We start from the raw sequence: 12561 nt of genomic DNA on the forward strand, positions 1-12561 counted from the left end.
TCCTTTCCTTTCCTTTCCTTTCCTTTCCTTTCCTTTCCTTCCTTCCCTTCCCTTCCCTTCCCTTCCCTTCCCTTCCCTTCCCTTCCCTTCCCTTCCCTTCCCTTCCCTTCCCTTCCCTTCCCTTCCCTTCCCTTCCCTTCCCTTCCCTTCCCTTCCCTTCCCTTCCCTTCCCTTCCCTTCCCTTCCCTTCCCTTCCCTTCCCTTCCCTTCCCTTCCCTTCCCTTCCCTTCCCTTCCCTTCCCTTCCCTTCCCTTCCCTTCTCCTCAAACATCCCCAGCACCTCCAGCATCCCCCTTCTCCATCAACCCCAGCACCTGCAGCATCCCCAGCCTCCTTGGACATCTCCAGCACCTCCAGCATCCTGGGTGCCTCCAGCATCCCCAGCTCCTCCAGCATCCCCAGCACCTCCAGCATCCCCAAGCTCCTCTGGCATCCCTAACACCTCCTTGAGCATCCCTAGCTCCCCGTCCAGGAGAGGAGATGAGCAGGATGCCCGGCTGGCCAGCGCTGCGCCACCGCCAGGCTCAGCCCCGCATTCCGTGGTTGCCGGCCGCGGGGAGCAGCGGGAGCGGCAGCCGGAGCGCGGCCGGGGAGCGGGTGCGAGCAGAGACAGCCGGGGAGCTCATCCGCCTGGTTTCTCAAGGTCACAGAGGTGGTGGGAAGGAAAGAAAAGAGAGCGAGGAAAAAAAAAAAAAAAGTTGACTCAGAAACCGCAGGGAATTTTTTGCCTTTTTAGAATACTGGGAAGGGAAAAAAATAGCCGCAGTTATTCAAAGCATCCAGGATAATAACAGCCTGTTTACTGTTTGCATGCAGAGATGGCAGGCAGGCAGCACAGCGCAGGGAAGAGGAATGAGGAATTCGCCGCGCTCGCACCGCGGGTCCGACCGCTTCTGCTGAGCCCAGCAAAGCCCGGGTGGTGATCCTGGCTGTGAGAGCAGGAGCTGGGCAGCCCCACCGTGACACCTGGACAGTCCCCACCCCACAAGGGTCCTGGAGGAAGGGTTTCAGGTGGCCCTGGGGCTGGGGATGATGGGGAAGGAGCTTCCAAGCTGGAATATGCCCCGTGGCTGAGTGGATGGAGCATCCCAGAGGGTGTCATGGCCAACTCCTAAATAATGACCCCTATCCTGCCATCCCATCCCATCCCATCCCATCCCATCCCATCCCATCCCATCCCATCCCATCCCATCCCATCCCACCCCACCCCATCCCATCCCATCCCATCCCATCCCACCCCATCCCGTCCCTGCCACAGAGGCACCGCCGATGCTCAGCAGGCATCTCCAGCTGCCCCCTGGCAGGGTCATGGGGAGCCAGGGGGACAGGGGTGCAAGGAGTGAGGACACAGGGATACAGAGATCAAAGACAGAGGGGTGCAGGCTCAGGGGAATGCAGAAATCAAGACACGCCGATGTTCTGAAGGGAGGTGACACCTTGGGGTGGCTCATTCTGCAATGGAATGCAAATCCCGATTAAAGGAATTCGGGAAGGGAGCGTTGACCCCCTGGCAGGAGAAAGCCTGGGGGGCACCCACCAACAAGCTCTGGACACAGAGAGGAGCCTGGAAGCCTGGGGGACCTCCGGGAAAGGGGTGGGATGAGAGAAGGAGGGAGGGGGAAGGGAAGGGTTCAGCAGGACCGGCGGGGAGAGCTTCATTCCTGCCGGTCCGACGAGCAAGCTGGGACTTGAGGCGAGAGAAAGCACCCGGTTTGCCTGACTGGTTTGCTGGGATGAGGCTGCAGGGCTGGCCCACAGCCTTGCCAGACTTCCCCCATGAGGATCAGGATTATTTGGAAGGGGAGGGGGGTGAAATTTCCTTTCTCCCAAATTCCAGTGAGATTTTTTTTGTTTTTTAAAGTTTTCCATATGGAGAGTGTGATGAGCTTGTCTTTCCCCATTCAGCTTTAGCATTCAGCAATTGGAAAAGGAGTGGGAATGCATGAGGAGATGAGGAGGAGGAGGAACCAGGGCCCACAAAGGACATGCCAAAATTCTAGGATGCTCCAAGGACCAAGTTCCAATGTTCTCCAAAGAGAAATGAGGAAAAGCAGGACCCACAGCTGCAGAGAGGCTGCTGTGGTGTGGCACCAAGGGAATGAGGTGCTCCTGGCTGGGAATGGGGCTTGGTGGACAGCCAGGGAGCCCCAAGGAAATCCTTGGCCTTGTCCCAGCCCACTGTGACCACAGAGGGACCAGACCTCCCCAGACAGCCCTGGAGCAGCAGAGCCATCTCCCTGTCACCCACAAGAGCTGCTGCCCCGGGATAGGGCATCCCACCCAAAGCCACCAAAGTGACGCTGGTGGCACTTGGAGCAGAGCCTGCTGGCCCTTCCCCATCTCTCCAGGGATGCAGATGTGCAGCCCACAGGAGGAGTCTCCTGCAGGTGCCAGCCCAGCCAGCAGCTCTGCAGGCACCTCCAGCATCCCTTCCAGGGCGTGGGAGCCCTGTGTCCTAGACAGGATGCAGGGATGCAGGGACACAGGTATGGCGAATGAAGGACACAGAAACAGAAGGACACGGGGCTGCAGGGACACAAGGACCAAGGACACAGAGATCACAGGGATGGTTTGGTTCCCACCTGGTATTTCAGCTGTGCCATGGTGACAGGGACATGGGATAAAGGACAGACATGGGATAAAGGACAGTGGGTCCAGGCAATGCTGACGGTGAAATCCAGGGAGACAGTGTGGGAAGGCCAGACGGAAATGCCTGTGGGGACAGAGCAGGTGATAACCCACCCCCACGGCAGCTTCCATGGCCAAGGTGTGCAGCTCCTTTGGGATGTTGCTCTGGCTGAACAGCATCCCTATCAAAGCACATGGCTCCTTAAGAAGCGTGGCAAGAGGAGATCTCCTATCTACCTGCTGGATTTAGGAATCCTCTCCCTACAGCCCAATTTCTGTACCCACAGGTGGGCTTTGTGCTTTTTTCTGACTGCCAGAGACTGAGAGCCCTGGGGGTGAGGATCAATGGGAAAAGCTCTCAACAGGAGCCCATTCCCTGAATCCCTGGTCCCAGAAAGCTCCCTGCAAATAGCCAGACCTGCAGCCAGGCCACTCTGCATCCGGATTTGGGTAAATAAAGCATGGGGTGTGAGAGCTGTGGTATGCCAGGAATGCTGCCGGCCTTCCCAGCTCTGGAGCGGCAGGAGCTGGGGGAGGCAGGGCAGGTACAGCCCTGGCTGGAGGCCACCAGGATCCCCCAGACATATTCCTGACCTCAACAGCTCCCTGTGAGCTTCCCACCCTGTTCTTCCCATCCCTGGCCCCATTTCAGGGTCCTTTTCAGCCTTCTGCATGGGCAGAGCTGATTTCTCTGCTCGCAACACTCAGAAGCCACTGGTGCATAGGAGGATCCCAGCTCCAAGCTTCACATTGCTCCAAGTTTCCCTTACCTGTTCCTCACAGCTAAGGACCTGTCCCACAGCCATAGAAAGACCCAGATTTTAATTTCTTAGCCATAATTTTTCCAGATTCCTGAGTGGGAAGGTTGGGGCTTCACTGTCCCACCAGTGATCCTCCATGGAGTCCTGAGGCACCCTGCCCAGGGAAGGGATGGAATCACCATCCTTGGAAGTGTTGAAAAACATGTAGATGTGGTACTTGGGGACATGATTTAGTGGTGGCTTTGGCAGTGCTGGGTTAACAGTCAGGCTTGATGATCTTGAAGTGCTTTTCCAACCCAAACGATTCCATGATTCCATGGTTCCATGGAAGAGCTGGCAGCAAAACTGATTTCTGATGCTGTTGTTCCACATAATCCAAGCTAAACAGCATTGCAGAGCACAAGAGCTTCTGGTACCCAGGGACAGCAGGATAGCAAAGATGAATTCCCAGCTAATGCCAAGGCGGGGCACAAAGGGAAAGCCTTGGCCTGGCTGGAGATGGCAGAGTCCCCAGGGATGCTCCCTGGAAAGCATTAACACCACAGTTATCAGAAAATAAAAGTCCAATCCCTGGAAAACTTCTGGTCTTCCAAAAGACCAAGAGTGAGAAGAGCTTAGAGATGGCTGACAAAGCCAAGGAGAGCTTGGAGACCAGCTCCATCCATGCTGGAAGACATCAGGAAGTCCCTGTGGCAAGGGCTGAGGAGGGCAGGAAGCTTTGTGAGGAAGAGGAGGATCTCATCAGGATGCGGTTATGGGATGCAGGGATCAAGGACAGCAGGGTGCAAGGATTGAGGACACAGGGATGCAGGGTCATGAGGATGCAGAAACCAAGGACACAGGGATGCAGGGATGCCAGAGCAGGAAGGAAACCACACCAACACTTTTAGGCAACTCCATCCTTTCCCCCGTGAAGGTGAGGGGAATGGGATCCCAATGGGATTTTGGGGAATGCAGAAATGCTCCTGAGCATTTTTCCCCTCTCCCATGCAGCTGCACCCCAGATCTCTCTGCCCTGGGGAGCTAAGGACATGTGAACCAGGGGGTCAGCACTCCCAGACCCTCTTCCCCTGGTGGCACCTCCATCTCTCTGTGTTGCATGGAAAAATAAAGAGAACCCATGGATCAATATTTGGGTTTTTTTATTAAAATATTGTTATACCAAGTGGAATGCTACAGCAATCTCGGTATAGGGTGGCATAACGAAACAGCCAGGTTTATGTTTAAATACTTAAAGATAACTTAAAACGCACAAACGAGAACTTGTCGTCTTTGGCAGGAAAAAAAGTTCACAGCACGAAAAAAAATATTTAAAAAGAAATACCAATATTAATATAAAATATATTAAGTCAAGGGGTTTGGTGTTTTTTTCCTCTTTCATAATTTTTTGTTTCTTTTCCATTTTGTAAACAATGCACGAGAACCGAACGCATTTTTTACATGTCTGGGGAGAGAAAAATAAAAAATGCAGTTGGCCAGCAAATGCACACGTTGAAAGGGGAAAGAAATAAAGAAAAATATATATATATACATGAAGGGCAAGGATGGGAAGCTCCAAGGAGCAGGATGTCGGTGCTGGCTACAGGCAGAAGCCAGCTGCCAGTAGCCAGGGGATGCAGCCAGGAGAAGAGTGGCACATCCTGCTGCCTCCATCCCCAGAGCCTTTCACCTCCACTTTTCCTCCACCCTTCATCCCCTCCACTGTAATTTTTGTTTCACTGTCACCCCATCACAAAGCCCTCGCCTGCCCATGACAGGCAGGATGCAGGTGATGGAGGTTTGGTGCTCCCAGTGCTTGGCTTGGCCACGTGGATCCGGGTGGTCGGTGGGACGCACAGAGGATCCCTCCCAGCTCTGCCCTCGTGCAGAGGCTTCAGCTTGTGGGTACAGTTCGGGCCATCAGAGAGGGATTTTGCAGTCGGAAGCCAAGCACCTGGGTGGGTGCAGATGGCCGAGACCCAAAAGTGGGAGCTGGGATGGGGATGAAGTTGGGATAGAGCCAGGATGGGGATGGAGCCACCGCGGGGTCCCCGGGCTCCAGCGCGCCCTGCGCAGCCAGGGACCCTGTGGGCACTGAGGGGACAGTGACCCTGCCACACCCCGGAGTCACCGCCGAGACTGAGGGGACACCGGCTGCTCCTCGGCCCCTCCTTCCCAGGTGCTTCTCCATCCCGACAGGCTGGCAGGAGGGGTGGAGAGGCCACCGTGCAGCCCTGGGTGGCCTTAAATCAGGATTTCCACCATGTCAGACAGGTCCAGGGCTCTGGCAGCAGCCGAGCTCTCTGCAGAGAAAGAAGGGATTTAAAGGGATTCGCAGGGATTCAAACCCACCCAACTCATAAATGCCTTAAAAAATTGCTGATGCTTGTGCAAAGCCCATGACATGCTGGGCCATCCCAGCTCCCTGCCCCGTGCCATCTGGGGGGACTCACCCAGCACTGCGGTGCCCTCGCCCTGCTCGCTGCTCCCGGCCGCTCCGTCCGTCTGCGTGCTGCCGTCCTTGCTGCCGTGCTTTGAGTGGGATGGCAAGGGAAGGGCAGTGGACACTGCTGTCCCTTCAGTGGTGGCTTTGCCTGCTGGAGGAGACTCTGTTAGGGATTCAAGCTTTCAAGGCCAGATTACATGGGGCTTGAGGCAACCTGGCCTAATGGAAGGTGTCCCTGCCCATAGCAGAGGGTGGAACAAGATGAGCTTACAGGTCCCTTCCAACCCAAATTATTCTGAGATTCTGTGATTGCTGGCTGATCCTGGAGGTATCACCCCTCCCCAAGCTCTCCAACTCCAAAACCACAGGAGAAAATTGCAAGCAGGCCTCCACTGCCAAGTGAAGGTAGGGAGAGGGCAGGTGTCCCTATTTACCTGTGCTGCCACGGGAGCTGCCCTCGGATGACCGGTCACTCTGGCCAGCCCCTGGCCAGCTTGGGGCGGCGGAGGCAGCGAAGATGGAGGGCACGGATTTGGCCGGCCGCAGGGAGCCCTGAAGGGCTTTGCTGGGGTCCCTCCGCGAGCGCTGCTGGAGGACCTTGATGACGGCATCCTTCTCCAGGATTTGGGCATGAAGGGCTTTTAACCTGGAGAGAGGAAAGGCAGAAGCTGGAAGAGGAGCTGGAGGGGAAGAGGAGGATCCAGGCACTGCCCAACCAAAAAGTTTGATGCCAAATGCCTCTGGCAAGGTGGGACTAACCTGTTCTCCATCTCCTGGTGCTTGTGGCTGGCCAGGAGAAGGTCCTCGTTGAAGCTGCTGTTGGGGGAGTGCCGTGGGGAGTGGCTGATGAGGGTGGTGTCGCGCTGGGCGGCCGCCGTGGCCGCGGCGTCCATGGCGAACTGGCGCATGGTGCACTCCTCCAGGTACTTCTGCTCCCACTTGGTCATGTCGGCCTCCAGCGCCAGGATCTTCTCCTCCCTCTCCCTCAGCTGCTCCGACAGCGTGTGGGCGCTCAGCTCCGGCGTCCCCCCGCTCGCGGTGCCCGCCTGCCTCTGCAGCAGCCAAAACAAAGCCCCGGTGAGGATGAGGAGGCGCTGGGAGCGCGCAGCCCGCGCCGCGCCGCGCTGGAGCCGCCGTGGCTCGCCAGCACCCACCTGCTGAGCCCGCAGCATCTTCAGCTCCTGCTCCAGGCGGGTGCGGAGCCGCAGCTCCAGCTGCTCTCGCTTCTCGCAGGCGGCCTGGAGCTGCCCCAGGGCTGCCTGCAGCCGCTCCACCTTCTCCACGTAGGCTCGTTTCTTCCGCAGCTCGGCCTCTGCCTTGGCCGCCCGCGCCTGGGCGCTGCCCAGCGCCTGCTCCAGCAGCTCTGCCCGCCGCCGCTGGTCCTCGTTGGCGCTGCGCAGCAGGGACACCTCCCGCTCCAGCTTCTCCTTCTCCTGCTGGTGCTCGTAGCCTGCAAGGGAACCCCACAAGTCTCAGATATTCGGCTTCCCTAAGGCTGGTCCGTGAAGCACAGTGGGGATTTTTTGCTTCCCAACATCTGGCCATGCCACCCCTTCCTCCAGATCTTCTGTCAAATGGGGGTCAGGACATTCCAGCCACTTGGGCAGATGGCCAGAAGCCACCACGTGCCACATTCCAGCCTAAACTTTAGCTCAGGAAAGGTGAAACCTGCCTGGCGTGAATCCAGCCACCTTAGGGAAAGGCATGAAATTCTTCCTACTAACACCAACATCCTGTCTCTCTGCTAAAATTTAAGTACATATTCCCCCAAAAAAGCCCAGGCTGGAATGGCTGCGAAGTGCAGGAGGGAGGAGGGAGAGAACGGCCGGGCTGGCGTGGGGCGGGAGTGCGGGCTTGGTGCTGGAAGAGCCGGAGCTGCGGCAGGAATGTGGGGAATGCGGGTCACGCCGCCGGCCGGCCGCCGGGATTAATGGCTCGAGTCCAGCGCCAAGAACTGCTCCATCCTCCCTGGGGTAGGGCTAGAGCTGCCGCCTGACACCCGCCTCCTCCTCCAGCCGAGCCCTGCTCGCAGATGCCCGGGATGCCGGGCAGGGATGGGTGTCCCCCGGGACTTACTCTGCGCCAGGAGTTTGGCCACGCTGCCCTGGTTGCTCTCCTGGTTTTCCTGGGTCTTGCTGGCCAGCTGCTTGTTCGCCGATTCCAACCGCTCTGGTTCAAAACAATCAAACCCAATTAAGATTTAAATACGAGATTTTGGCTGGAGGAAGGGGGAAGAGCCTGGTTTCCTATAGAAACGGCTGGGGGACATAGAGCACCCACGGGGATGGGAACACAGAGGGTCCCTCACCTTTCAGGTCTCGGTTGAAATCCTGCAGCCGTCGCATCTCACAATCTCTCTTGTTCCTCATGGCTTTCTCCAAGGCTTCCCGCTTGGAAGACGCCTTGACGAGGTTTTCGTAATCCTCTGAGATGCGCTGGATCTCGCTCTCCAGCTGGGGTGGAGGAAGGGACAAGCCAGGGTTAGATATTCATGGAATGAGGAAAGGGACATGCCAGCCAAAGCCCAGCGGGGTGCTCAGCCCAACCTGAGCTGCCAGAGGAGCTCAGGGCACCCCAAGCTGACCCCCAACACATGTTTTGGGGGGGAAAACTGATTTTTTCGGTCTTTTATGGAAGAGTTTCTCCACAGAATTTTGGCTCTGCCATAGCCCAGCCACGGGGAACAGCCGCCCCTTGTAGACGACCACACAAAGGGCTTTCTGTGGTGGCTGGGATGGGGGACAGGCGGAGGGAGAGGGTCACTGGAGAATGGGCTCCTTCTCCCCAATCCCGGCTGCCGTGCTGCAGCTGCTCCGAGGGGAACGAGCCGCCAGAGGGAGGAGGAGGAGAAAGGATTAAATCACTAAAGGGGGTGAATTTTCACGGCAGCTGGTCGAGCATCGCCCCGGGCGGCAGGCACACGGGAAGCTGCCACCATTCCCTCACCTTCTGGATGCGGCTGGCCTTCTCGGCACAGCTCTCCAGCTCCCGCCGCAGCTTCTCGCTCTCCCGCTGGAGCCTCTCGTTCTCCCGCAGGACGGCGTCTGCCCGGGCCAGGCGGCTGCCGGCTGACACCGCCTGGGCGCTGACCAGCGCCTCCACGCCGGCCGGACCCAGCGCGCCCGGACACAGCGGCAGGAAGGCGGCGGGCACCGAGGTGGGCAGCACCCTGCAGAGAGCGAGGAGGGGGGGTCAAAGCGGGCAGGGCGGGAGAGCTGGGTGCTGCAGCTCCAGCATCCCGTCAGGCACGCGCTGCTGCCTCCAAGTCACCTCAAAGGAGGTGGAAGTGCCTAGCCTGCTTTTCAGAACTGGGAAGCGCTCGCTCTCTAACCACAAATCCCATCTTGCAGGGATGCCTTGACCTGACCCCTCCAGGACCTGGCCAGTGGGTCTGGATGGGTTCCCAACCCCCCAGGTCCCTTTTTTCCTGGGAATGCTGCAGGCAGCCTGGCATAGGATGCACCTTGGAGGCCGCCATTTTCCTCATTTTCTGTGCAAAGCAAAGGCTCCTGACACAGGTGCTCACTGCCAAACTGTGGATGTATCCTTTTTATATTGGGAGGAGCCAGGCCAGCCTGGCTGCCCCTTGTGCCACTGCTCCAGCATCCCACCTCAACATCCCTCCTGGAATGCCCTGAGCAGGGTGGCTGTGCACGGCCCGGCCCCGCTGCGCTCCCCCGCGGGCTGCCCGCCAAGGGCCTGCATTCCTGCGGGATGATATAGGAGCAAGGAAGAATAAATACATCTTCCTCGCAGCTCCCCTTCCCTTCTTTGTTCCCTGGAAGGAGAAGGTTTTCCTGCTGGAGATGCTATCGCTCCCTGCCTGGATAGATCAGCAGGGCTGGGAGCAGTGTGTCCTCCCATTGAGCCACCAGTTCACTTCTTCCCATCATTTTCCACACTGGAAGAGGTTGTTTCCAGTCCTCCTCAAATTCCAGGCAACGCCTGGACCCCCAGATGTCCATCTCACAGTCACCCTGGGGCTTTGCCAGAGGCATTGAGCTGCCAAAGGGACCACAGACCACCTGGCACCAGCCCAGGCTCTGCTCAGCAGCAATTCCAAGTATCACGGACATTCCCAGCTCAGGACCATGGCATGGGTTTCTGTGGAGCAGGGAGCATATTTGTCTTCCACCCTGCCCCATACCTATTCCACATTTAGCTGTTTCCTGGACTGCTTCCAGCTCCTAGATTATTCCCTAAGTTACCCCCAGCTCCCTCCTGGTGCATGGGGAGGAGGCAGGGCCTGCTGTGGGAATGGGATTTTCTTCACTGGTTGGAAAAGCCCAGCCACGCTGGGGGAGCTGGGGACAGGAGCAGAGCGGGGGGCTCCCAGCAGACCCCCACGGCCTGGGCCAGTGAGGACAAAAGCAGCTGCTCTGGACCCCCACCGCAAATTCCAAGCATCCATCCTGGACATTCCTGAGAGGCATCCAAAAGCAGAGCCCAGGGGCCGCAGTTTTACCTGATCTCAGGATGCTGAAATCCAGGACCTTCCCGGGAGCAGGGTCGGGGTTCGGCCAGGTAAGCGTCCTGGGAAGGGATGACGTAGGGATACTCCGGGGGCGGTCCCCGCGGAGGCTCCGTGCCCTCGGGGTGCTGCCCGCGCAGGGGGACGAGCTGCCGGGAGAGCTGCGGGAAGCTGTGGGAAGCGCTGATGGGGCTCTGCGCCTTGGCCCCGTTCCGCTCCAGCGACATCCGCATGAGCCGCTCGCTCAGCGACCGCACGTGGCCGTGCTTCAGCTCCTTCAGCGCCTCGTCGGGGCGCCGGCCGCCGCTCTCGGCCCCGCGCGGGGCGCTCTCGGCCCGCAGCCCCGCGGCCGCCGCTCCGCGCTGCGAGGCCAGCAGCTGGGAATGCGCCTTGGCCTCCTCGTAGGTGGGCAGCTCCTCGCCCTTGGGCGGGCACAGCCGATAGACGCTGTTCTCCAAGTAGACGTGGTCGGAGTGATGCTCCTGGCCCTGCGGCTCCTGCCGCGTGGATTGCTGCACCATCTGGCTCTCCTCCGGGCTGAGGCTCTCCAGGGAGGAGCGGGGGCTGCCGGCGCCGCCGCCGCCGCCGCGCAGGGCCTGCTGCTGGATGGCCAGCAGAGTGCGGTTCTCCGTGAGATTCCCATAGCGCAGCTGCTCCTGGATCAGGCGGTGCAGCACCGTCCCGTTCGAGTCCTCCGCCGTCCTCATGTCCGTCCGTGCCGGCGGCAGAGCCACGTTTCCACCCGAGAAGGGCGTCCCGGGGGACCTCAACAGCGACTGGGCACGCCGAGACACCTGCGAGAGGGAGAAAGGGCATTGTTGGGAAGCTGTCGGGGCAGGACGGTCCGGATCCTGATGGACGCGGGATTGTTTGCCAGGAATCTGGCCCGGACGTGCCGGAGGGGTGGGAGCCCGTGGCGGCAGTGGGGGAGCGGAGCAGCCCCCGCAGTGGGGTGGCCGAGCACCGGCACAGCGCGCCCGGGGCCGGGGCTGCCACCTGGGGCTGGCTCCGGAGCTGGCGCCCCATGGAGCCGGGAGTGGCACTGGCCCGGGAGTGGGGGATAAAGCGGCCCCACGGGACCGGGCACAGAGCCACCGGGAGATGGATAGGACCCCCCATCCACGGACCCGGAGGTCCTGGACTTGCAGAGGTGTCCCAGTCCCGCTGAAGGTCCTGGGATTTTTCCGTGGGGCGGTGGGGGGGCCTCTAGGTGCCGCGGGGATGTTCCGGTCCCGTTTGGGAGGGTTCCCAGTTCCTGGGGGTGGATCCGGCATGGGAGAGGGTCTTTTCCCCGGGAGGGTCCAGGGGCCGGGGAGAAGGAGTCCCGGTCCCAGGGAGAAGGGAGTCGGTTCTGGGGGGCGTCCTCTTCCCGTGGAGGGATCCCAGTCCCGGCTGGGGGCTTCCTTGGGCCAGGGGGGTTCGATCCCGGTCAAAGAGTCCCAGCCCCAGGGGGGTGTCCCAGTCCCGGCCGGGAGGATCTCGGTCCAAGGGGGTCTCGGTCCCGGGACTGCTGGTCCGGGTGGGTCCCAGTGCCGAGGAAGGTCCCGATCCCTGCTGGGGGATTCCCGGTGCCGGGAGAGCGTCCTTTCCCCAAGAGGCATCCCTGTGCCGGGGGGGTCCCAGTGCGGGTCGGGGGTCCCGATCCCGGTCCGGGGCGTCCCAGTGCTAGAGGGGTTCCCTGGTGCCGGGGGGGTGGGGGTGCCAGTACCGGGGAATTCCCGGTGCCGGGGGGTCCCGATACCGGTCGGGGGAGTCCCGGTGCCGGTCAGGGGGGGTCCCGGTGGTGGGGAATTCCCGGTGCCAGGGGGTCCCCGGTGCCGGTCGGGGGTCCCGGCGGCGGAACTCACCGGGGCATGGCGGAGCGGAGCGGTGCTGCGGCGGCTCTGAGCGTCCCGGGGCCGCGGGGGCCGGGCCGGGCTTTGCTATGCCCGGAATGTGGGGCCGGTCCCGCCCCGCTCCGCCCCGGGGCCGCCGCCGGCGCAGGAGCGCGGCCGGGAGCGGGAGCGGCAGCTGCGGGCGGGGGGGGGCGGCTCTGCCCGCCAGCTGTCCCGGGCCGTAAATCTGCCCCAGCCTTTGTCTGCGGGGCCGGGGCAACCCCAAGCCTGCCGGCCCCATCTGCTCTGCCCCCTCGGGCCCCCCCTTCTCGCATCCCCCCCCTTACATTCCCCCTCTTCGCATCCCCCCGCCTCGCATTCTGCGTCCTCACATCCCCCCTCCTCTCATCCCCCCTCTTCTCATCCCCCTTCCTCGTGTCCCTCTCCTTACATCCTCCTCCT

The 12561-nt window shown here is 60.5% G+C and overlaps 1 protein-coding gene across 2 annotated transcripts; it reads right to left on the reverse strand.

The window, feature by feature from the left end:
- Positions 1 to 4529: 4529 nt before the first annotated feature.
- Positions 4530 to 12243, reverse strand: AMOTL2 (angiomotin like 2). Of its 2 annotated transcripts, none has more exons than XM_084212246.1 (10): positions 12133 to 12243; positions 10280 to 11079; positions 8761 to 8983; positions 8123 to 8267; positions 7891 to 7983; positions 6969 to 7264; positions 6574 to 6866; positions 6249 to 6460; positions 5822 to 5962; positions 4530 to 5671 (listed from the first exon to the last, which is right to left on the reverse strand). In XM_084212246.1, the coding sequence occupies exons 2-10, from the start codon at positions 10990 to 10992 to the stop codon at positions 5613 to 5615; spliced, it is 2175 nt and encodes a 724-aa protein (XP_084068372.1). In that variant the 5' UTR covers positions 10993 to 11079; positions 12133 to 12243; the 3' UTR covers positions 4530 to 5612. The 2 variants fall into 2 exon arrangements, with proteins under 2 accessions (XP_084068372.1, XP_084068371.1); XM_084212245.1 differs by having other exon boundaries at positions 5822 to 5965.
- Between the last annotated feature and the right edge of the window lie 318 nt (positions 12244 to 12561).

This window comes from Fringilla coelebs (assembly GCF_963513975.1).
Source record: "Fringilla coelebs genome assembly, chromosome: 10".
In the NCBI taxonomy this organism is placed as follows: Eukaryota; Metazoa; Chordata; class Aves; order Passeriformes; family Fringillidae; genus Fringilla; species Fringilla coelebs.